General features: G+C 34.1%; 11 protein-coding genes and 3 pseudogenes across 14 annotated transcripts, besides 1 other annotated feature; 7 read left to right on the forward strand and 7 right to left on the reverse strand.

Moving 5' to 3' along the window:
- Window positions 1-648: 648 nt before the first annotated feature.
- TVAGG3_0638380 (uncharacterized protein) lies at window positions 649-918 on the forward strand (the record flags this gene model as incomplete). The annotated part of the gene is made up of 1 exon (XM_051241132.1): window positions 649-918. A coding segment is annotated over one exon (270 nt), but the record flags the coding sequence as incomplete, so codon positions are not given.
- Window positions 919-1,276: 358 nt separating this feature from the next.
- On the reverse strand, window positions 1,277-2,125 carry TVAGG3_0638390 (uncharacterized protein; the record flags this gene model as incomplete). Its single annotated transcript, XM_051241133.1, has 1 exon — window positions 1,277-2,125. The coding sequence occupies one exon, from the start codon at window positions 2,123-2,125 to the stop codon at window positions 1,277-1,279; it is 849 nt and encodes a 282-aa protein (XP_051087720.1).
- A 448-nt stretch (window positions 2,126-2,573) lies between these two features.
- Window positions 2,574-19,037: a mobile genetic element.
- TVAGG3_0638410 (uncharacterized protein) lies at window positions 3,806-4,765 on the reverse strand (the record flags this gene model as incomplete). The annotated part of the gene is made up of 1 exon (XM_051241134.1): window positions 3,806-4,765. The coding sequence occupies one exon, from the start codon at window positions 4,763-4,765 to the stop codon at window positions 3,806-3,808; it is 960 nt and encodes a 319-aa protein (XP_051087721.1).
- TVAGG3_0638420 (uncharacterized protein) lies at window positions 5,201-5,356 on the forward strand (the record flags this gene model as incomplete). Its single annotated transcript, XM_051241135.1, has 1 exon — window positions 5,201-5,356. The coding sequence occupies one exon, from the start codon at window positions 5,201-5,203 to the stop codon at window positions 5,354-5,356; it is 156 nt and encodes a 51-aa protein (XP_051087722.1).
- TVAGG3_0638430 (phage tail repeat-like family) lies at window positions 5,376-5,960 on the forward strand (the record flags this gene model as incomplete). Its single annotated transcript, XM_051241136.1, has 1 exon — window positions 5,376-5,960. The coding sequence occupies one exon, from the start codon at window positions 5,376-5,378 to the stop codon at window positions 5,958-5,960; it is 585 nt and encodes a 194-aa protein (XP_051087723.1).
- TVAGG3_0638440 lies at window positions 6,462-7,123 on the forward strand (annotated as a pseudogene). Its single transcript has one exon. A coding segment is annotated over exon 1 (662 nt).
- On the forward strand, window positions 8,310-8,630 carry TVAGG3_0638450 (organellar and viral DNA polymerase type B; the record flags this gene model as incomplete). The annotated part of the gene is made up of 1 exon (XM_051241137.1): window positions 8,310-8,630. One exon carries the CDS (start codon window positions 8,310-8,312, stop codon window positions 8,628-8,630), a length of 321 nt encoding a protein of 106 aa, XP_051087724.1.
- TVAGG3_0638460 (KilA, N-terminal/APSES-type HTH, DNA-binding family) lies at window positions 10,950-11,489 on the forward strand (the record flags this gene model as incomplete). Its single annotated transcript, XM_051241138.1, has 1 exon — window positions 10,950-11,489. One exon carries the CDS (start codon window positions 10,950-10,952, stop codon window positions 11,487-11,489), a length of 540 nt encoding a protein of 179 aa, XP_051087725.1.
- On the reverse strand, window positions 12,064-12,513 carry TVAGG3_0638470 (protein of unknown function, DUF4106 family; the record flags this gene model as incomplete). The annotated part of the gene is made up of 1 exon (XM_001314455.2): window positions 12,064-12,513. One exon carries the CDS (start codon window positions 12,511-12,513, stop codon window positions 12,064-12,066), a length of 450 nt encoding a protein of 149 aa, XP_001314478.2.
- Window positions 13,158-13,424, forward strand: TVAGG3_0638480 (uncharacterized protein; the record flags this gene model as incomplete). The annotated part of the gene is made up of 1 exon (XM_051241139.1): window positions 13,158-13,424. A coding segment is annotated over one exon (267 nt), but the record flags the coding sequence as incomplete, so codon positions are not given.
- Window positions 13,441-13,856, reverse strand: TVAGG3_0638490 (annotated as a pseudogene). The gene has a single exon. A coding segment is annotated over exon 1 (416 nt).
- TVAGG3_0638500 lies at window positions 17,479-18,749 on the reverse strand (annotated as a pseudogene). The gene has a single exon. A coding segment is annotated over exon 1 (1,271 nt).
- An 86-nt stretch (window positions 19,038-19,123) lies between the features above and the next one.
- On the reverse strand, window positions 19,124-19,945 carry TVAGG3_0638510 (protein of unknown function, DUF4106 family; the record flags this gene model as incomplete). The annotated part of the gene is made up of 1 exon (XM_051241140.1): window positions 19,124-19,945. One exon carries the CDS (start codon window positions 19,943-19,945, stop codon window positions 19,124-19,126), a length of 822 nt encoding a protein of 273 aa, XP_051087727.1.
- Window positions 19,946-21,688: 1,743 nt separating this feature from the next.
- Window positions 21,689-22,303, reverse strand: TVAGG3_0638520 (protein of unknown function, DUF4106 family; the record flags this gene model as incomplete). The annotated part of the gene is made up of 1 exon (XM_051241141.1): window positions 21,689-22,303. A coding segment is annotated over one exon (615 nt), but the record flags the coding sequence as incomplete, so codon positions are not given.
- Between the last annotated feature and the right edge of the window lie 720 nt (window positions 22,304-23,023).

Raw genomic sequence — 23,023 nt, forward strand, 5'->3', positions numbered from 1 at the left:
AGGTTTTGAAAAAAGCAGAATATATAGACTGGGATAGTATATCTTCTAGACTATTGTATAGTGGTTCTATAAGAGTTCATGACATTGAAACACTTATGTCAAAAGTTTTATATCTTAACTATACAAATGTTTTCAAAGAGGACATAGAAAAATATATTGAGGGTATAGAGTTTGTGAGATGTCATTGGACAGAGTTGTATGAAAAATATAAAGACAAGGAAAATGTTTTCTTTATAGTGGACCCGCCGTTCTATAACACATGGGATTTTCAATACCAAGTAGACTGGACTTTGAGAGACTCTTTAGAAACTTTAGACGTTTTACATAACTGTCCATGCTTTTACTTTACATCCGATAAAAGTGGTTTGGAAACCGTTATGAGATGGTTAGAGGACATACATGACTATGAGTTTATATATGACAAGATAGAATATGAGAGAGGTCCTATAAACTGGAGAAAGTGTCATAACAAAGAAATTTTACTAGTAAGTAAATGTGGTTTGAAATAGGACTACTTGTTTTAGGTTTTTTCCATTGTGTCATTTACTTATTTGACGTGGCAGAAAGATATAGAGAATATGAAGATGAACCAATACCAGCAAATGTTCAGCATATGTACTCGTAAGAGATATTTTTATCTAATATTAAATGGACGCACAGAACTTAGCGAATGCACAGCAACCTGGACAACCAAACCCAGAGAATATTCCAAATGAAGTTAGAATACAAACTGCAATGGCAAACTATGGTCAAGTGCCAACAGATGTACAAATGCAAACTGCCATGTCAAATGACGCTGCGTTAGGTTTGCCACCATGGTATGCAAATATGAGATGGAAAGAGTTTTATACAAACCCTGAAGTGGGATATAAACAACTTTATGCAGATGACGCAAACACAGGAGTTGACCCAGAATATGTTTTCTACCAGAGGAGAAACAGAATGTATGAGCTCCAGTTAAAGAATGCAATGGAACTCAGAAGGAAACGTAAGAGACTAGGCGGACATTAGATTTTTACATATAGTAAAATGGGTTTCTTCAGTAAGATAGGAAACTTCTTTCGAAATGTTGGAAGAGGTATATGGAATGGAATAAAATCTGTCGGAAAAGGAATTTGGAACGGTGTCAAAAATATTGGTAAAAGAGTAGGTCAGTTTGTTGGTATTATACCTAAAGACCCTGAACCAGAAGAGCAAGCTCCTGTTATACAACAGCCTGAACCTGCACCACAGTCAAGTTGGCAACCAAATCCAACACCTCAACCGTATTAAAAAATTATATTTTTACCGTTCGATAGTAGTTGTATATGAAACTAAGTTCTAAGTAAAACGCATGGTATAATGGAATTATTCTTTTTCTTCCATCTGTAGTAAACCATACTTGAAAGTCTGAAATACTTCCACTTGGTGGTTCGTATAACTTTGTAGGTTTTTCGTAAAAGTCATTTGCCAAGCATAAGAAAGAGTTTTGGGCGCCAGAAAATGAAGCATGAACTATAATAGCATCTGAGTCGAAAACATCTTTAAATAAATATGGTTCATCTCTTGCATATCGACTGTAAATATTTGCTAAAGGAAGTTCGACTTTCTGATTTAACATTCTTTGCAAATAATACCATGACATTGCAGTGAATTCTGTATATATTTGTTCGTCTTTCTTTGGATTGTCTTCGTAGATTTGAAATGACACTTGTGAATTTTGTTTGTCATATACAATTCTCACATAAAGTGTGCTCTCGGTATTTGCATATTCATCAGCATATTTTGCATAACATGAATTTATTTTATCTTCTATATTTTTTAACGCAGTCTGTAGAGAAGATGAAAGGTCAACTTGTATTAGCTCAATTTCTTCCCACATTTTTCGTTTCCCTTCAGATATATAATCTATATGAAACCTTACAATAAATGGAAAACTTTTATCTTCTACAGACACAAACTTCATTCTACGAAAGCCAATAGCTTTTGTGACAGATGGGTCTCTTAGCCATCTTAATGGGTAGTCAAAACGATAGCCTTCATGCTTTACGGTCTCTGTCTCAAACTTTTGACCGACATTAGTAAAAAGTTCATCTAATGGTTTAGTTGTAGCAACTCTTGAATTTTCTTTTTCTATTGGAAGCATATTTTATCTAGAATAAAAATGTCAAATGAAACAGCGTCTATTGAGAGAAATACAACACAACCGACAACTCATTATACAAGCTCTAAATAAGAACACAACAAACTTTTCAAACTATTCTAAGATATTGAGTCATTGAAAGAAGGAACTTAAAACTGACATTAAACCCAATGACAGATGAGTTTCTTTTCAAGACAATAAGAACCATACTGTCTGTATAAATCCAACAAAGGAACTTTAAACGAGAAACCTATATCTGAACTTCTTTTGAAAACAGATGTTGACAAACAAAGCTGACAAAGAATATGTAGACGATGCAATAGCAAAAGAAGAAGAAAGAGCTAACAATGCTTATGCAACAAAAGAACATACTCATCCTGAACTAGCAGACAAAACATATGTTGACAATAAAATGTCAAGTGAAGTGACAAGAGCTGAAAACGAATATTCTAAAAAGACTCATACACATACTATATCTGAAATAACAAACTTACAAGAAACCTTAAACAGGAAAAGTGACGTTGGACATACCATACCATTGCAAATATTACAAACTTACAAGAAACCTTAAACAGGAAAAGTGACGTTGGACATACACATACATCTTCTGAAAAAACAGACTTAAACGTTAGCCTTGAAAATAAAGCAGATAAAACATATGTCAATGAAATATACCAAAGTTTAGTTGGAACAAAAAATATTGAAACTATTGTTGGTGACTTTTCTGTCAATGAAGAAAACAAATATTTTAGATGGGAGTTTGTACACTCCTTAAAAAATGGTACACGGTATAAACTCATTCCGAAAAATAACAATGAAATGTATGTAAGCTATAAAAAGAACGATGGTACACAAGTTAAAGTTCCATTAGACAACAACTGCTACTTAAACTTATATGGAGACGAACAAAAGAAATATTTCCGAGTTTATGAAATGACAGATATGACATTGCCTGACCCAGCTCCAGCACCATACTATTATGACTATGGAGATGACAACAGAACACCACATGTAGATGAACAAAAGCTAACATTATATTTAGATTTTTATAGATATAAAAGATATAATGCAATAGAAAAAACGAGAATAGTATACTATTATGAAGATGACAGAAATAAATATTATAGTCAAGATTTTACCTACCTGAAAACATAAGATTATATTATAAAAAATATTCTGACTTAAACCAGAAGAAACCTGAAATAGTTGCACTATATTTAAGTTCAAAAGAGACAATCCTATAATATCTCATATGTTTGATTTAATGAACCCAGTAGGTTCTATTTATACATCTATGGAAGCAAGAGGTCCTCAAGTAATGTTTGGTGTTGGTGCATGGGAACAAATAGTCGACAGGTTTTTGTATTGTGCAAACTCTTCAAAGGAAACAGGTGGAAGTAAAACGATTTCAGGTGAAAACTTACCTGCGCACAGTCATTACATAGATTTAAGTACATCTCAAGCAGGTTGGCATAAGCATAGATATTGGGATTGGTCAGGAATGACAAAAGGTAAAGGATATGATGTTAAAGACGACGTTAAGTTTGCTATAAATTGTTACTGGAGTGACACTCAGGGAGAAGGAAACCATACACATTTCGTTTCAGGATATACACAAACAACGGGACAAAGTAAAGAATACATGCCACCTTACATGACAGTTTACGCATGGTATAGAATTGCTTAGTCGTCATTTTCAACTTCTTTAGCATATTCGTCAGGAGTTGTCTTATATTTGTTAGGAACTGTCTTTGAAAGTATACCACCTTGAACTTTGACAAGTTTGAAACGAGGTCTGACAATAGTAGTTTTATCTTCTGCTTGCAGTCTGTACATTTTGCCATGTTTGCCTAAAACTTCATAATATTCTCTTGTATACTTTCTTCTATTTTTACGAACACGAATGTGAGTACCTGTCGAGTTCCCATTGTTGTCATAGTCAATAGTATTTTCATATGGGTCGCGTTTAGGTATTTCTATTTTTACTTTGTCACCTTTCTTAAGTTTGAAGCCTGGCATTCTTTCTTGTTTGTCTCTTTTGACTAAACTATTAAATATATAGTCTTTCTCTAAGTCGGGGTTGTTTTTCATTTCTTCAGGGGAGTGGTTTCCCAAACCTTTTTGTTTACGGGTATTGTAAATATTTAAAACTTGTCTCATCTTTGCCATGGAGAAGTGTCTATACTTGTCGTCATATGACATTTCATCTACCTCACCACCTTGTGGTTGGTTTAAGTCTCTTAAGATTTTTATACAACTGTCAATGACACCAAGAGCAGAATGGTTTTGGTCGACAATGAAATATTGGTTTACATTTTTTGAACGCAGATAGTTTTTAATATCGTCTGATTTGAAAGAACTTTCACAGTCAGATGTCAGTTTTGTTGGATGGTATTTGTCAACAAATATTGTCAAAGCAGTTTTCACATCTAAAATATTTTTGGACCATAATGGTATGGCTTCACAGTATCTTGTGTTTTGACCGACAAATATTAGCCAGTATGGTGGTCCATCTTCTCTATACCTCGGAATGTTTTCCAAGATATCCATAAACCAAGCATTTGGTGTTGAACTAAAGATTTTTACCATGAGTGCTTTCTTTGTTGCTTTAGAAACATACGGGTCCTTGTTTGGATTCGTCATTTTTATCCTATAAGAAATGGGTTTATTTGGCGCATTAGCAGGAGTTGCATCCAGATTTTTGCCCGCAGTGGAACAATAGCCAGAGGTGTATTTGGAGTTGGAAGGAAGATTTTGAGTACATTAGGTATACTTAAAGAGAAAGCACAACCTATTATACAAACTGTACAGAAAGGTTGGGATGTAGCACGAGATGCAGCAAATCTTATTCCAAATCCTGAAACAAGAGGAAAAGTTCAAGGATGGATGGACAATGTAGGAAGACAAGCAGGAAACTATTATAACAAAGCAAATGACTACTATAACCAAGCAGGACACTATATGGACCAAGGTGAAAGATTCTTTAACAGAGGATATAACCATGCACAACAGTGGGTAAACAACAACCAACCGCAACCACCTCAAACGTGGGGAATGTAAATTTTTTACTGAGATGAAATGAACAATACAGCATTGAGACAAATGGGTTCAAGATGGATTTGTCGACTTCCAGCAGTTACACAACCACGTGTTTGTCAAGTTCTTCCTATACCTCAGGAAGTTTTAGACCGACTTAAAAAACAACAACAACCAGTTGAAAACAAACCAAACTAAAATTTTTTACTGAGATGAAATGACGGAAGAAGTTGAAACGGTAGATTTGACACCACAAACAAAAAGTTCAGAACCATTGTCAAAACCTGTCAAAGAACTTACAGATGAAGAGAAAAATTCAATAATAGAAAGTGCCAGGTCTGGAAATACAAACCCTAACTACAAAGTCACTTTTCATAGAAATGGAACGGCTAGTATCTCAAAAAAGAAACAGACTCTCACAAATAAAATATTGAAGTCTGAAGGAGCTTTCGAGACAACAGATGGAAAAGTTTACTTCACCGATCAACAGTTCATTATAGAACATCTCATTGACTTAGAGTCGAAATATTCTAAACTTTACAACAAACACAAAAAGTTGAAAGGAAAACAAAAACAGATGGCATATGATATTTATGAAGATGTTGACGACACAACCATACCTGCAAGTGAGGTAAAGTCAGAGGAACCGAAAAGTGACGAAAAACCGATAGAAGAAGAAAAACCAAAAACTGAAGATAAACCAAAAACAAAGTTTAGTTTCCAAACTAAACCAAGTCAACCTTCATTAGCTGGTATGGGTTGGCGTCAAAGACTTATGGCAGCAGGCGGTTATGTAAAGTAAAGAAAAAATATATTTTTTTATTTTTATAAAAATGTACGCTGAGTCTGTCGGAAAAGACCGTTGGGAAGACATAGATGAAGAAGTCTTTACAAAACATTGACGATGAAGTTCATGAGAAATTAGATGAAGAAAGTTCATGAGAAATTAGATGAGAAATATGAAATGGCATACCATTTTAAAACAGTATATTTTTACATATATTAAATGCTTCAGGTTGAAAGAATACGGTGGAGCCAAAAGTGGCTCGACCTCAAAACAAGCATTTTATGAGCTTACAAAGGGTGTTATGAATGAATTCAGCAACATACATCCTGACCTCGTTCATTTTGTTGCTAAATTCAGTAAAAATAATGTTTATGTTAGCATGTTAGATCTAACACGTTTTCTAACACGTTTTCTAACATGGTCTAAAACTCTTGAATTTTCATGAATTTTCCGAAATAAAAAAATAAAGTTAGTTTTATTTTATTTATTTTTTTTATTTTTATTGTAAGAACAGAAATGTCAGTCGAAGCAAAAACGTTCACGAACAAATCTAATGGCGAAACATTCACAAAAGGCACTTACAACGGTATTGAAGTCTTATGTAGAGACAAGGATGGTTATATAAATGCAACAAAGATGTGTCAGCAGTTTAGGAAAGACTTTAGAAGGTTGTTGGAAAATAAGTCCTGGGAAGAGTATTTTAAGGCATTTTGTGAAGAATATACCAACCCGCGGAAAACGGCGGTTGCTTTTTATACAAAGTTCATGCAGGAATTCCGGATGAAATCAAACAGGTTAGAGGAATGTATGTAGACCCAAGACTCGTAAACTATATTGCAATGTGGGCTTCTCCAAAATATTGTATAGCAGTTGGAAAAATTATGGACTCCATAGACAAGAAAGTTCATGAGAAATTAGATGAAGAAGAACTTGAAGATACAGTAGAGAATGCTAAACCTTTGTTCGAACAAGAAGTTAGAAAAATGTGCGGAAAACAAATAGAACATGAACGTGAGATATGTTATGGTTATAGAGATTCTCCATACGAACTAGACCAATGGGAACAAGAAGATTTAAAGAGAGAATTTAGAGAATATGAACTCGCTAAGATAGCATTAGAAGCTGCAGAAAAGAAGTTAAAAGTTTGGGGTCGTTTTGTACAAAAATATTGTGAGTAAATGAACCATTTATTTCGACAAAAATAATGTTTATGTTAGAATGTTAGATCTAACATGTTTTCTAACACGTTTTCTAACATGGTCTAAAACTCATGAGTTTTATACAGAATTCAGCAAAAATAATGTTTATGTTAGAATGTTAGATCTAACATGTTTTCTAACATGTTTTCTAACATGGTCTAAAACTCTTGAATTTGTCGAAACTTCTTCGTAAATGTTTTGTCAAGACTTCTTCGTAAATGTTTTGTCGAAACTTCTTCGTAAATGTTTTGTCAAGACTTCTTCGTAAATGTTTTGTCAAGACTTCTTCGTAAATGTTTTGTCAAGACTTCTTCGTAAATGTTTTGTCAAGACTTCTTCGTAAATGTTTTGTCAAGACTTCTTCGTAAATGTTTGTCAAGACTTCTTCGTAATGAGCGTAAAAGACCCAAAAATAATGTTTATGTTAGAATGTTAGATCTAACATGTTTTCTAACACGTTTTCTAACATCGTAGAAAACTCTCGAAATTCATGAATTTTGACACTTTCACAAAAAACATAAAAAATAAAAGTTAGTTTTAAAAAAAATATTTTTTTATTTTTATTGTAAGAACATGTTAGCAACAACAGCACCAAACTCGTTAGTCATGAATCCTACGTCAATTAGTAGAGATGAAAAACTTCATTCCTTCTTCATATACTTTCGAAACAAAAATCCAGAAGATAAAGCAAGAACTTTTAACAAGTAATTTAGACTGTAGTGCGAAAGATGAAACAAATGAACAGTATCTTTATGAAATGCAGGATATTATTGACCATTTACCTAAACTTCCTGAAATCCAACAACAAAAGCTTACTATTCCAGAATTCGATGAAATAGAAGTCGGACTGACTGACTCAGTAGAAATAAAGAAGTTCATACGAAAGGTTAACTATGAGTTTCTTGGATTTCATTGCAACCACAAAGTCATGGACAAAGATTGCGACATGGTATATAAGAACATCTCTGACATATATAAATCTGAAGAATTTAAGACCTACGACAACTTTGTTTCGTTAGTTGCAAAATGTGTTTGGGAAATAAGAGATAAAGATAGAAGAGGTAAGATATGGAATGAACAGATAAAACCAACTGCTTCAGATTTAAAGAAAACCATTGACGCCTTGGTTGTTTTAGCAGGTAAGGTTTCAGAATATAACGCAAAAATGAACCCACAATGTTCTAAATGTAAAGCAGCAATGAGGAAATATAACTACTCCGTCAAAGAGATAGAAAGAATGAGAAACGACTATGCAGATTTAAAGAAAGAAGCAGAGAAACCAGCAGAAAATAAAATGGACATGTTAGCATTTCTGAACAAAAACTATCCAACCGCAGAAGATTTCCTTCTTTCAGATGTCAAGAAGAAATATAAAGAAACCTTCGGTATCGTTAAAACTTTTGACATACTAAAAGAAGAAATAGAAGCTACAAAACTGTTTAGAATTTCACGAATTCACAATGTTTACCATGTAAAACGCTTATAAAATAACTGGGGTAGAAAAGAGGTTAGAAAACAGGTTAGATTGATCTAACATTTCTAACATAAACATTATTTTTTGCTGAATTCCGTATGAAATTTCATGAGTTTTGTATGTTTTAGACCATGTTAGAAAACATGTTAGAAAACATGTTAGATCTAACATTCTAACATAAACATTATTTTTATTGAATTCCGTATGAAATTTCATGAGTTTTGTGTGTTTTAGACCATGTTAGAAAACATGTTAGAAAACATGTTAGATCTAACATTCTAACATAAACATTATTTTTATTGAATTCCGTATGAAATTTCATGAATTTCCTTAAGACAGAAAAAATAAAGTTAGTTTTTTATAAAATATTTTTTTTATTTTGTATGTAAGAACAGAAATGACAAACACTGAGTTTGAAACAGTTAAAAAGATAGACAATAACACTAAATTGGTTAGAATTGGTGATTTAAACGTAAGATACTCAAAGAAATACAACAAATATTCTTTGTCAGACATTATATCTCCATTTGGAAAACATCCCACGACTGGGTTAGAAACTGCTTCTAGTCAGAAAATTTTGACAAGAAATCCTGAGCTTATGATATCGGTAAGATTCTATGGAACTACAGCATATCTTATAGACAAAAGTCTTATACCAATAGTTTTGTTATGGTTAGACCCAGTTGTTGGATATAACTTCATAACTTATGGTTCATTCGATACGGAACGTTGCAGTGAAGGCTTACTTTACATCGTTCAGAAACCGAAGGACTTCAATACAAAAGATATAAGATAGGAAGAACATATAATATAACTAAAAATATGACAGTACAGTCAATAGAGTCAAGGTTGTGTTCGTTAACGATATGAGAGCTGCTGAAACAGAACTACTCGAAAAGTTTGAGAAATGTATGGTGCTCCCACGAAAGGTAAAGAAACGTTTGAAGTAGATGAGATAGATAAAGCTATAAAATTATTTGACGAAGTTGCTGAAAAATACATGTAAAGCGTTTATTTTTACGCTTGACTTCAGATGGCTCAGGTAGTTCCTAACTAGCTCATTTATCTCTATAAGGTAGATTGCCTCATCTGCTGGGTCTATGTCGGTCATTGTTTCAAGACGAGTCTTTTACTTTTTCAAAGACAAGTCTTTTACTTTTTCAAGACAAGTCTTTTACTTTTTCAAGACAAGTCTTTTACTTTTTCAAGACAAGTCTTTTACTTTTTCAAGACAAGTCTTTTACTTTTTCAAGACAAGTCTTTTACTTTTTCAAGACAAGTCTTTTACTTTTTCAAGACAAGTCTTTTACTTTTTCAAGACAAGTCTTTTACTTTTTCAAGACAAGTCTTTACTTTTTCAAGACAAGTCTTTTACTTTTTCAAGACAAGTCTTTTACTTTTTCAAGACAAGTCTTTTTACTTTTCAAGACAAGTCTTTTACTTTTTCAAGACAAGTCTTTTACTTTTTCAAGACAAGACCCGTATTTTTTCAAGAAATTTTTTGGTGTAAAGTTCTCAAATTTGAGAACAGTGGTCTTGATTTCAGACGATACCCGTACTTTTCAAGACAAGTCTTTTACTTTTTCAAGACAAGTCTTTTACTTTTTCAAGACAAGTCTTTTACTTTTTCAAGACAAGTCTTTTTACTTTTTCAAGACAAGTCTTTTACTTTTTCAAGACAAGTCTTTTACTTTTTCAAGACAATGTCCGACGTCAGTCAGTAAATTTTATCGTCCAACCTTACAAATGTAAACTTATATAGTTCTATTTTCTTCACTAGGGTCTAACACCAAAGTAGCCTTACAAATGTAAACTTATATCGTTCTATTTTCTTCACTAGGGTCTAACACCAAAGTAACCTATGTACATGAAATTTCACTGCATAAAAGGAAAAAACCTGCGCGAATCGGGATTTGAACCGAGGTCTTCGACGCCTGTAGCGAGGTAGCCCATACCACTGAGCTATGAGCCGCTTGCATATTTTTAAGTAAAATATAGTATATTTGTCATATAGTGAAGGATGACCAAACTTAAAAAAAATAAAGTTAGTTTTTTATAAAATATTTTTTTATTTTGTATGTAAAGACAGATATGTCAACAACAGAGAACACAACAACAGTTATAGTCCATGAAGCTATAAATGAAGAATATGAGTACATACAGTTTAACAAACAACTCCGTCTCATTCGTTCGGTCAAAGACGATATGTACCAAATGCAAAGTATTTTGACAGCATGTTTTGCACCAGATACTAAGAAACCACAAGACTGGTTTGAATTAGATAGCACTCATGAACTCCTCAGTGAGTTTGAACATGTAGAACTTAAAAAGATGTACCAAGACAGACAAAACTTACCATCACATCTAAAAGGTATATATGTTCATAAGTTCCTAGTTAGTTCAATAGCAATGTGGGCTTCACCTCGCTATGCATGGTATGTTTGTAAACTTCTTGACGAACTTTGTACAAAGCAGAGAGAAGATATGATGAAAGAAGATAAAAGCATACAGAAAAGAATACCACGTTCGGTACCAAAAGGAAAGGAAAAGAACTATAAGTATATGATTTATACTGAAGAGATGGAAAATGAAGAAGACAGAGATATGGTTATGTTGCATTTAGTCAGAAGAAACAACAAAAGCTTTTACGACCTTGCTAAGATTTACAAATCTGACAGAAATTGGTTCTATCGCGAAAACTTACCGATTTCAATGACACCGAATGAAGATGTGAAACAAATAGTTCAAGATACGTTACCTCAAACACACTATGATATTAAAGGTTGTACAATACTTACCTTCAAAGAAGATTTGCCGCTACTGAAAGAAAAAATAACAGAATATTTCGATAACTTCAAAGAGGAAGAGTAAATGAACCATTTATTTTTGGTCTTGACTTCAGATGGCTCAGGTAGCTCTATAAGGTAAATTGTCTTGTCAAATCCTTCTGGCATTCCGAGTCCTTCCATCCGACATTCCGAGTCCTTCCATCCGACATTCCAAGTCCTTCCATCCGACATTCCAAGTCCTTCCTTCCAACATTCCGAGTCCTTCCTTCCAACAAGAAAAAAATTTCCCGACAACTGGAAAAAAATTTCCTGACAACTGGAAAAAAATTTCCTGTTGTTCGTCCGTAAACCATTCAAATTTTCGAAAATTGAGAACTTTTTGGTCGAACTTCAGAAAAAGTTTTTCCTTCCGACAGAAAAAGTTTTTCCTTCCGACATTCCGAGTTTTTCCTTCCGACATTCCGAGTCCTTCCTTCCGACATTCCGAGTCCTTCCTTCCGACATTCCGAGTCCTTCCTTCCGACATTCCGAGTCCTTCCTTCCGACAGGACACAAACGAATGTCCCACGTACCACCAACCGAGTCCATTCCAAAGCCAGAAGAACCGAAAGCTGCAGAACCACAACAGACTTACTAAGACTAAACACTTAGATTTTTTACGCTTGACTTTTTACAATTTGAACTTTGTTTGCGTAGATATGAATTCTGAAAGAAGTATGAGGGTCTTGTATGACTTTGTACTTCTCCCATAGTTCATGTCTGTCAAACTTACCTGCCATGGACTCTTTCATAAGTTCCATGAAATCGTCTTCGGACAATCCGGGGAAAAGTACAATGTCAGTAAGTATTCTCTTTACATCCTTACTTAAACTCTTTGCTGTCTGTACACATATTACGACTGAGATGTTAAAGTGTCTGAGCTTCTTAAGAATTCGACACATGTCTTGTTCTCTATTCTTTAACAAAGGATGAGAGGCGAAATCATCTAAGATAAGAAGACATCTATGAGGGTAAGTCTTCCAATCGTAAGATTGCAATTTCTTCGAAATGTATTCTATCTCTTTCTGTTTGTTTCTGAAGTGTTTCTTCTCTAATATTCTCTGCATTTCCTCATTAGGGTCTTTAAACTTAGAATTTATATACTCATTTATAGCATTGTACTTCAAAACTCTTCTTTGGTACTTCTTTATCCAATCTAACAACTCAGAGTCTTTTATACATACTAACTTAGACTTCTTTATAATATCTTTGAACGAATTGACGGTTTGGTCAAATTGACCAGAAGTACTACAAATAACAACTAACTCATAGAATGGGTTCTTCTCATCTAGTTCTTGTTGTTGTGCAGCCATTTTAAGATAAGTGAAAGTCTTACCCGACCCAGGCGGTGCAATTAGACCTGTTATACCATTCTGAGCAAATAAGAACTTGTCATGTATGGGTTTTATCTGAGCATTTTCCAACTTCCTCTTGTTCTTGTTTAAAACATTCTCAAATTTCTTGTCAATGTCAGCAAACTTTTTTTCTAACATATTTTTAGAAAAATTAAAAATTTTATCTTTTAGGAAATGTCTAGCGATTTCGCTATCTATATTCGAGACAAGCTTTTCGACAGCAAAACATCTGTAGACCATAAATCTTACATAGTGTAAACAAGAAAGGTGAATTTGTTCTAAAGTTCTGTTTCTGGGAATATGACAAGAACCATAAAACATTAAGCAGAGAAGTCTTAAAATTTGTCAATGACAGACTTGTTGACAGAGATGACGCCGATTGGAAAGCTGAAGTCCAACAAAAGTTCTTAGAATGCAAAGAAGACACATGCGCTGTTCTTGAAGATGAAATAGAAAACAGAATAGAAGAGCTATTAAAGGACAAAGACCTTTTACAAAAATATGGTTCTGAGAAGTTTGACATAACTCCACCAGAGAAGAAGAAGAAGAGAGAGAAGAAAGAAAAGAAAGTAGAAGAAGAGAAGAAAGAACCTGAACCAGAGAAAAAGAAATTTGACATGTAAAAATAAAATTTTATTTTTAGAACATTTCTGGGTCAATGTCAATGTTCTCTTCCTCTTAGGAGCAAACTGGCTTAGACTCTAAAATCTTTTTACCAATTTACCTTGAACTTCAACTATCTTAGACTCATAATATTCATAGTCGTCTGCTTTCTTTGGTTCATAAGGTATAACAAGTTTGTATGCTTTGCCTTCTTCGAGTTTTGAGAACTTTCTGTCAAAATTTTCTTTGACTGCTAACAAACCTTCTATGTCTAAGTCTTCAAAAGTTGCACCACTTTTTCTAACAACAGCAAACTTAACTGGTGCAATGTTCCAAACTTTGTCAAATGTAGACTTTTCAAAATGGTAGAAGTAAACATTCAAATATGCGAATGGAGCTAACTTATCTTTGACTTCTGTCATGTACTTATTTACTGAGATGAATTTTGTCATCTTTTCTATCGGATAAAAAAAATATTTTTTTAAAAAAAACGTTTTAAAATGGTATGCCATATAGCTTCTTGAATTTGTTAAGAAGTATTCGAACGTTTTTTCCATCTGTATCTCTAGCGTTTACATGAGCATAGCCCGTCTTAGTAAATATACTTGTAATTCCTATAGTTTACGCCGGTATAAAAGTAGAAAGAGTCTTGTCTTCGCTGTAGTAAAACTCAAACGTATGCTTACCATAGTCTGTAATTTCAATTGCTTCATCTTCTAGTTCGTCGACAAATTCGAATACAATATCTCGAAATTTGCCTATGTTCTTATTGTTTTCAGAACATGTGACCCAACGCAAGTTCTCAAGTCTATTGTCGTTTCTTATATGGTTTATATGGTCTACAAGAGGTAGATTGTTAGGGTTCGGTATAAAATGAGTTGCAATGACAATATGTTTAAAATAGTGTTTTCCACTCATCTTCATAGTAGTATATCCGTCATTTCGCTCCCATTCGCTTAAAACTCTTTTTGTCTTTTGTTTTCTGACTTCAAATGACCACAACAGTGAATTTCATATTTTCCATCTAACAAACAAGTTTCCCAACGGTCTTCTCCAACAAACTCAGCGTACATTTCAAATAAAATAAAAAAATATTTTTTTTAAAATTTACTCAGAAAATTTTTCTTTATATACACCATTCTGAACATCTAAAAGATTTTTGACATTTGCCAAGAATGTTCGTTTAGAAGCTGCCATATAACCATATTCTTGACAATACTGTTTATATGAATCGTACAATGACCTTTCATCTAAACACTCAAAGTCAGTTTCATCTACGAACAGTTCATATACACTCTTGTTTGCTTCTAACAATGTTTGTCTCTCTTCGGTATGTGGAATTTGTCTTGGATTGAACTTAGAAATATCTAATGTCATAAAGTATGAGAACAAATGGTTGTAAAACTCTGGTGTCAAAGTTTCTGCTAAGTCGTCAAAATATTCTGTATCTTGCATATGAGAATCTGACGTTCTGACAACTACATATCTTCTGTCAGAACTTTCTAACTTCATCGGAACAACATTGTTTGAAACCATAATGAAATTTGCAACATTTTCACAAACGCTTTGGTCTTTATATTTTCTTTCAACAACTCCAACTTTTGTCTGTTATAAGACTCTTCAAAGCAATCTGAGTCAAAACTTTTGTTGTATCTATACTTTGAAGTTCATTGCAACTATAAGTTTCATATTCTCTATTGAGGAGTTAAATTTACCGCAGATGTTTTCTAAGTTTGTCATATTCGGATTCGAATAGCCCTCTAACAGTTTGCACAAAATATCTGTAAAGAAAGTATTCTTACCAGTTCCTTGTTTTCCAATTATAATGAGAGCAGTTTCATTTTAGCACTTGGAATGTTGTAAGATGTTTGCAAACCAACATAAATATACTCATAGACTCTTTCGTTTCCATTGCATATAATTTCTTTGACATGGTCTAACCAAGCTTCTATAATATTTTTCTTTCCATTCTAACTTGTTCATATTATATCCAGTGAAGATAGAATAGAAGTTTGGAGAAGGTGTATAGAACTTTATACCACGAACTGAAAAATCTTCAAGTTTTGACAATAAGATATCCCAAGCATCTAACATCTTCATACCAACTTGTACGACTTTTATTTTCTTAAGTTTCTGTCTACATTCTTGTTCTGAAACTATGGTTGCTCTTGGTTTGTTAAAGACAACATCCCATTCTTTCATGACATAACATTCTGGGGCAGAGTCGACATAAATGACTAAACGTTTCAATTCTCGACTGCTTTGTTATAGTCTCTAAATGGACACATATTTCTGAACGCTTGGAAGTCATAAAAATCTGAAACGTCTATTCTGTACATTTTTTATAAAAATAAAAAAATATTTTTTTATTCTTGACTTTGTTGTTGCATTTGTTCCATTTGTTTGCATTGTTTCTTGAGCTATTTGTTGTTGAAGTTGTTCTTGTAGTACAATACTTTCACCAGTTGCATCTTCCAATTCGAAACTTTCTGCCGTCATTGACAAATACATAGGACATAAAAGTTTACAGGAACAAAGTTTGCGTCAACTAAGGTTAAGTTTATGTTTGCTAAAGTGTTTGAGTTTACTAAAGCTGAAACTCTGCATTCGAATGAACAATAGGCAAACCAGCAGAGAAAGTGTTGTTTATACGCATGAGTATCTTTTGGTCATAGTAGTTTCTGTCGACATTCGAATAGCACTTTGAACCTAAGTTTGAAACAATATATAAAATAGGTGTACTTAAAGTCAATGGAACAGACAAACCTTGTATGACACCTTTTCCTGTTATAGGAAACTGTTGGTAGTAAAAACCAGATATAAGTTTTGTATTATAGCTCATATCGTTTATACTAAACTCAGTCGGACATCCAAACATAATGAAACCCTGCTCTAGTTGCAGCACATGTTACATCCGTCCTTAAAGTATTAAATAAGTCAACAAAACCTGTTGGTGGTAATATCTGAGTAAGTATCTTCAAAGAAGTATTTTTTACCATTCACAACAACAAAGTCTTCTGGTGTCAAAAGAGCAAAACAGGCTTTAGTCGTCATTGTGTTTAAGGTTAGTTTACAATATCGTCCTTGAGGACTTTGTAAGTTTGTTGTTATAGAATATGACTCAGGGTTTTTAGTCGTAATAGTATAAACCACTATGTCTTCTGCCATTTACTTAGCAAATAAATTTTTAATGAAATGTTGTGGTCGTCAAATATTTTTATGACGTCTGGGAAACTATATTTTAAGTTCAACGTTTCACCTCCTTTCATAACGTATATCTTGTCAATGACATTATATGAAAACACCACAGCAACTAATGTCGGGTTCTATTTCTTTGATGTTTATATCGTCTGCCTCTGTCAAAAGTTTCAATAGTTCTTTCAAAATTTCATGAGGTGCGATGACATATGAGTTCACTTTTACAGGGTTGTGCTCAACCAAGTTTAACATTATACCCAAAGCTTGACAAAATCTTCTCCTGAGTTTTAAGTTTGTTTAAGTTGTTGGTAGTCATTTCGAATATCTGCAACAGAACTTAAGTCTCTGCTAACTTCAGGGTATGTTGGTTGTTCTTTTACAGGAACTATTGTTATACCATCTTGGTCTTCGTATGGTTTCCCCACTTCAACATCTCTTTCTTTGACATTGACAACAACACTTTGACTGTTTGTTTGAGTTGGTGAATTTAACTTCACATCTGCCACCGCCATTAAACCTTTTGAAACACTTACGCTTCTATTTTTCGGAAATGACATTTTACTTAGAATAAAAAGATGGACGTATTTGAGTATCTCTTCGAATTGAAGCAAAACAAAGTTTACACACACAAACAATACAAGTTCATTGATAGAATAGTTCTTTACACAAACAATGGAAAATGTTATAGAATAGCAGTCTTTGCTGAACCAAATATTTTCATAAAGCAAAGAAAGTTGGTATAACCGAGATGGTGAAAGTTCTTGAAGCAGACAAAAATATAACAACAAAACTGACCGATATTTCTAAAGGTAAGTTTATAATACAATTTTATGTCAAAACTGGCGTACTGTCAATATTTGACGGAGAGAAGTCAGTTCAAGAACAACTTACTGACCTGCTGCCAAATCTGCTCGATGGAAGCTGTCGTTATGCCAATCTGAGGAGCCCCAGCAGGTTTCATCGAACGAATCTCAAAAGAGCATCTTCCGTGAAAAGTGCTATTGGTTTTGTAAACTTCTTTGCTCTCAGTTCATCTGGACCGTCTCTGTCACCAGTATATTGTATTTGAACTGTACCAACAGTTGAAATACCACCCATAAAGTCTTCTGAGTCAGCAAATGGAATGCCAAGCCAAAAGTTTGAACGGTCTCCATTTGTATATTGAGTTTTTTGACCTCCTGTATGAGTCCATACTTTCACATATGGCATAATAGAACTTTGCATTTCAGGGTTAATGGTTGTTGTGAAGTTGTTGTTAAAGTTCATAGCATCTAATGTCAAGTTGTATGACCTCATATCCTCAACTGTAGAATATTCTTCTCTTGGATAATATTTGCCATCTATGTTTATATGATATTTAATACCAGGGTTGTAGAAACAAGAATAGTCATTTATAGTTCGTCTGAACAGTACAAACATAGTATCTGCATGTTTCATTGCAGTTGTTAAGGCAATATCTGTTCTTGCACCTGGGTCAGCACTTTGGTTTCCAACTTCACCTGCAAAGTCTTTGACAGATATTTGGTGTATAGGGAACATAAGTGGAACTGCAATATATTTGGCAGCTAAAGCATTTGAAATATCTGGGTCCAACATATAGACTGCAAGTCTGCTTTCTATTCTCTTGCATTCAAATTTTTCGCATGTGAACTTAACTGGGTCCCAAGCAGTTCCAGCAGCATTGAAATAGTAGTTTACTTCAGTGTTGAAGTTTGAGAAACCAAAGTCTAAGTCAACTTTGTCTTTGCAAAAGTCACAGAACTTGGCTCCACCAGTTCCAGCTACAGCAATGCTGAATGGGTCTTGTGTTGGTGCAATGACTAAGTTATTTTTGCTTGAGTAAGTTCGATAGAAATTTTTCCTGCCCAGTTTGGCAAGTATCTTAAAAACCTGAAGATGAGGAAAGATGACAAAGGAACTCTAAGTTTCAGTTTTACTTTAGTGACAGCATTTCCATCTGAACCAGAAAGGTTAACATAAACTCCTGGAACGTTAGGGTCAAGTCTTCTTATTTTCTCAATAGTTGCATACTGGTCTGTTTGTTCTCTAGCTTGTGGTTGTACTGAGTTTCTCAAAGCGAACCATTCATAGTTTGCCCATGTTACTGTTTGAACTAAGTCAGAGTTAGAATATATCTTATATCCCATGAAAACTTCTGGAGCATATTGGTATCCGACATAGAAAATTCCATTGCAACCTTTCTTGTCAGACAACTTGGCAGAAGGTTTTATTTCAATGTCTTGTTCCACGTATAAGAATGAGTTGTCAATAGAAATTATATGAAACCTGTCGCAAGCAATATCTACTGTTGTTGAAGAACCTTCTCCAAACTCACCTACGTTTCCATAAGAAACAGCAGTTGTATATTCGTAAGTTCCAGGAACTATTTCTGACCTTCTAATGGCATTGTCGCATTCGTTATACCATTCGGAAACATTTCCGTTCATGGCATCCAAAACTGTTGGCGTTATATTCTGAGCGGCGTACATTTCATATGAGTAAAAATATAGAATAGTTGGATTTATATGTCATAATAGAACCCACGTGGACCAAGCTTTACTTTCTTCCTGACTGAGTTTTTAACTCTTCTTTTTCCTTCATTGCCCTCTGCTTCAAGTTGTTGCATCTTTGCCTCATGTTCACCTAGTATGTTGTAAATTTCCCATGTCCTTTTTGCCTTTGGGCTCTGGTCGCCCATCTCAGGTAACCTATATCCTAGAAAGAGTTTGTCATAGTCTGTATTTGAGTCTTTGCGTATTGTTTGCATGACTCTTTCCTGAGTTTCTGGTTCAAGCTCTTCAAACAGAGCTTGTCCATATGGAATAAGCTCGTTTCCAAATATATGTTTTTGTAGCCATTCTGGTTTTCTTTCCATGTTACCAATAATATCTTTTGTGAATGGGAAAGCTTTTACCCAATCTTTCAGTCTTGCGTCGTTTATTTCTGTAGTTGGTTTTATTTTGTCAAGGAACATGTTTTTCAATACTAACATTTCATTTGGTACTGTCCATTTGAGTTTTCTTAAATATTCATCCCTTCTCGATTCATCGCCTGCAAAGTAAGTTTTTATGACATTTTGTAAACTTTCGTTTGCAAGGTCATGTACAATAGGTTCTCTTCCTTCTCCCTCCCTAACTTTCTTTCTAAACTCTTCACCAAATATACCATCTCTATGGTTCTGTGTAGTTCTTTGAGATAAATGTTCTAGAACGTCAGGTGTTATATTTCCATCAGCCATGTTCATTTCATACTGGTTCAAAATATCTGCATCTTTCATATCTTTCAATGGCATTAAAGCCGCGCTTAAAATACCAGCTATATCTGGTTCACCATTGACTTCCATTGCGTCTACAACTTCTTGGAATTGTGGTTGTAAGTTTATGAACCACCTATCTGGATTAGCTTTATGACCCCATCTCATTGTAGTTCCATCGTCTGCAGAAACAAAAGTAGGTTTGTTTCCATCTTGGCTAGGTTCTGAATGAACTTTAAACAATGTTTCATTTCTATATGTTTTCTTGAAATTTAACCTTTTATCTTCACCGAGTTCATCCGAAGATTGAACGTTAAATGCTCGTAAGTAAAAAGGGTTGTTGTATTTGTGTACATTTTTTTTCAGTTCTTCCATTCTATGCTGAATATTTTCATCTGGTGCTGGAGTCTTTTGTATGTCGGCAAACATTTTTCGATATTCTTCTACTATGTCAGCCGAATTTTTTTTTAGACTCTTGGAAATATTCCATATTCTCCGCATACTCTTGTTGAGGGTCAAGATTTTTCGGCTGTTCCAAATCTTCATCTAGTTCTGTGAAGTTAGTTTCCAAAGGAGTGACTTGTTCGTTTCCTTCAGGCTCTTCTAGCTGTTGTTGCTGAACTATTTCTTCCATGTCTGGTTGTATCTGAACTATTTCTTCCTGTGGAGTTTCTTGTACCTCATCTGCTGGCATTTCATATATTCCGAGACCGTTTTTAACAATTTCCCTATCTACGTCATCCGCATTCATAAGCTTTTGTTCTTTCGTTCCGTCTCTATTTTTTACGCGTTTCATGACGAAAGTTGAATTGTCATTTAGCTCTGACATCAAATATCTCGGAGTAAATTCATCCATGTCATTTGGATGATATGCTATTAAATCATATCCCTTAGCGAGCTTGTATTTTCCAGGTTTGAGATTATATCCGTTTTGGTGCTGAGCCATAAAGCTAAATAGGTTCGGGTCAGTATTTCCATCCTTGAACTTTCCAATAGCTTCTTTATATCTGTCACTAAAGTCAACAGTATCTGGGAAACCACACTCTTCTTTAAGCATTTTTAAGAATTCTTGGTTTCCTTGTTCTCTACTTCTTTTATGTCCTTGCTCTGTTTGTGGTTGTTGTTGTGCAGGGTTTTGAACTGTTGGTTGTTGTGCTGGTTGTGGAGGTGGTTGTTGTGCTGGTTGTTGTGCATGCCTGTGTCTGTGTCCATGTGACGATGTAAATGTGTTAGGTAGTCCTGGTGCAGGTGCTTCTCTTGGGGGGTTTGGTGGTATATAAGTTCCACCAGCTGGCACATATGTTCCATCTGCAGCGTAATGTCCTACCTGACTTTTCGTTTTAAGAAAGCATTTACTAGGTCTGTTTTGGTCTGTTGTAACTCTTTTTCTTGACTTTTCACAACAGTTGCTCTAACGGCGTCATAGGCACTTTGAACTGCCTGTCTCGTTGCTGCATCTGTTATTTTCGTCATATTTTGTGCTACTTCTCTTAACTCTTTGTCGAAACCTTCAGACTTCAGTTTCTTTCCAGATGAGAAGTCGTTCACTTGTTTCACCTTACTATGAAGAGCTTCGAAGGCGTTCTTAAAGTCAGCATTCGTTAAAGCTTCATTTGAACTGTCTTCATCCGCTTGTATTTTTGTCCTTATTGACCCTATGAGTTGGGCTGCTTTAGCGTTGGCTTGGGCATCTAACCAGTCATTGTTAGCTTTTATATATTCTGCGCTTTTCATTGCCTTTTGCATAGCCGCGTCGTTATTTTTACTTTCTTGTGCTAAGTTTTCATACTGTACGGTTTGGTTTTGCAACTGTAAAAGTTTTTCTGCCTTTACATTTGCTTCAACTTCTTTTTTATACTCATCGCTATCCATATATGTCTTCAGGGCTTTTTGTTTTATCTCTTCATCTTTCAGTATTTTATATTGAGTAGTATGGTTTTTCAAATTTATGACATCTTGTTCCATTTTTGCTACTTCTGCTGCTTTTTCTGACACTTTTTTTGCATATTCCTCTGTACTTAGTTCTTTCAGTTGTTCTTCTTTCTTCTTTTTCTCTACGTTTAACTCATTGAGTTTCTTTGTGTGTCTGTCATATTCTAGTTTCTTTTCGTTTTCACTTATTTGCTTCTGTATGTCTATGTTTGACTTTTTGACATCTGTTATTTGATTTTTGAGTGAACTCAAATTCATTTGACTTTGAGGGTTATATGCTGTTCCGTCTGCAGCTCCACCATAGCCTGCCATTTTCGCTAAAAGTGCCGCTCTTAAACCTCCACTCTGTGCACCAATAACTCGGTTTAAAAGCATAGGGTTGCTTGACATTTGTTGCAACATAGTGGGGTCATTCATAATTTGTTGTTGCAACTGTTGTTGTGGTGTCAGTTTTACTATTGGATGTTTCAATGCTCTCTTCCTCTTACGTATATTCTTACGTAGCTTACGTGGCATTTTAAGTGAAGTTAAAAAGCGGTTTTTGACAGATGTTTTATTGTGACTTCTTCGTAAAGACTTTGTTGAGATTTCTTCGTAAATGTTTTGTTAAGACTTCTTCATCGTAATGAGTGTAAATGACCCAAAAATAATGTTTATGTTAGAATGTTAGATCTAACCTCTTTTCTAACATGTTTTCTAACATGGTCTAAAACATACAAAACTCATGAAATTTCATACGGAATTCAATAAAAATAATGTTTATGTTAGAATGTTAGATCTAACATGTTTTCTAACATGGTCTAAAACATACAAAACTCATGAAATTTCATACGGAATTCAATAAAAATAATGTTTATGTTAGAATGTTAGATCTAACCTCTTTTCTAACATGTTTTCTACCCTCTTGAATTTTCATGATTTCATCGTAAATGTTTTGTCAAGACTTCTTCGTAAAGACTTTGTTGAGATTTCTTCGTAAAGTTCTTCATCGTAAAGACTTTGTAAAGTCTTTCTCATGAACTTTCTTGTCAATGTTTTGTTGAGACTTTGTAAAGTTCTTCATCGTAAAGACTTTGTAAAGAAAGTTCATGAAAATTCATGAGGTTAGAAAACATGTTAGAAAACGTGTTAGATCTAACATTCTAACATAAACATTATTTTTGTCTGATTTTACGAAGAAGTCTTGACAAAACATTTACGAAGAAGTCTTGACAAAACATTTACGATGAAGAAGTC

This window comes from Trichomonas vaginalis, chromosome III (assembly GCF_026262505.1).
Source record: "Trichomonas vaginalis G3 chromosome III, whole genome shotgun sequence".
Taxonomy (NCBI): domain Eukaryota; phylum Parabasalia; order Trichomonadida; family Trichomonadidae; genus Trichomonas; species Trichomonas vaginalis.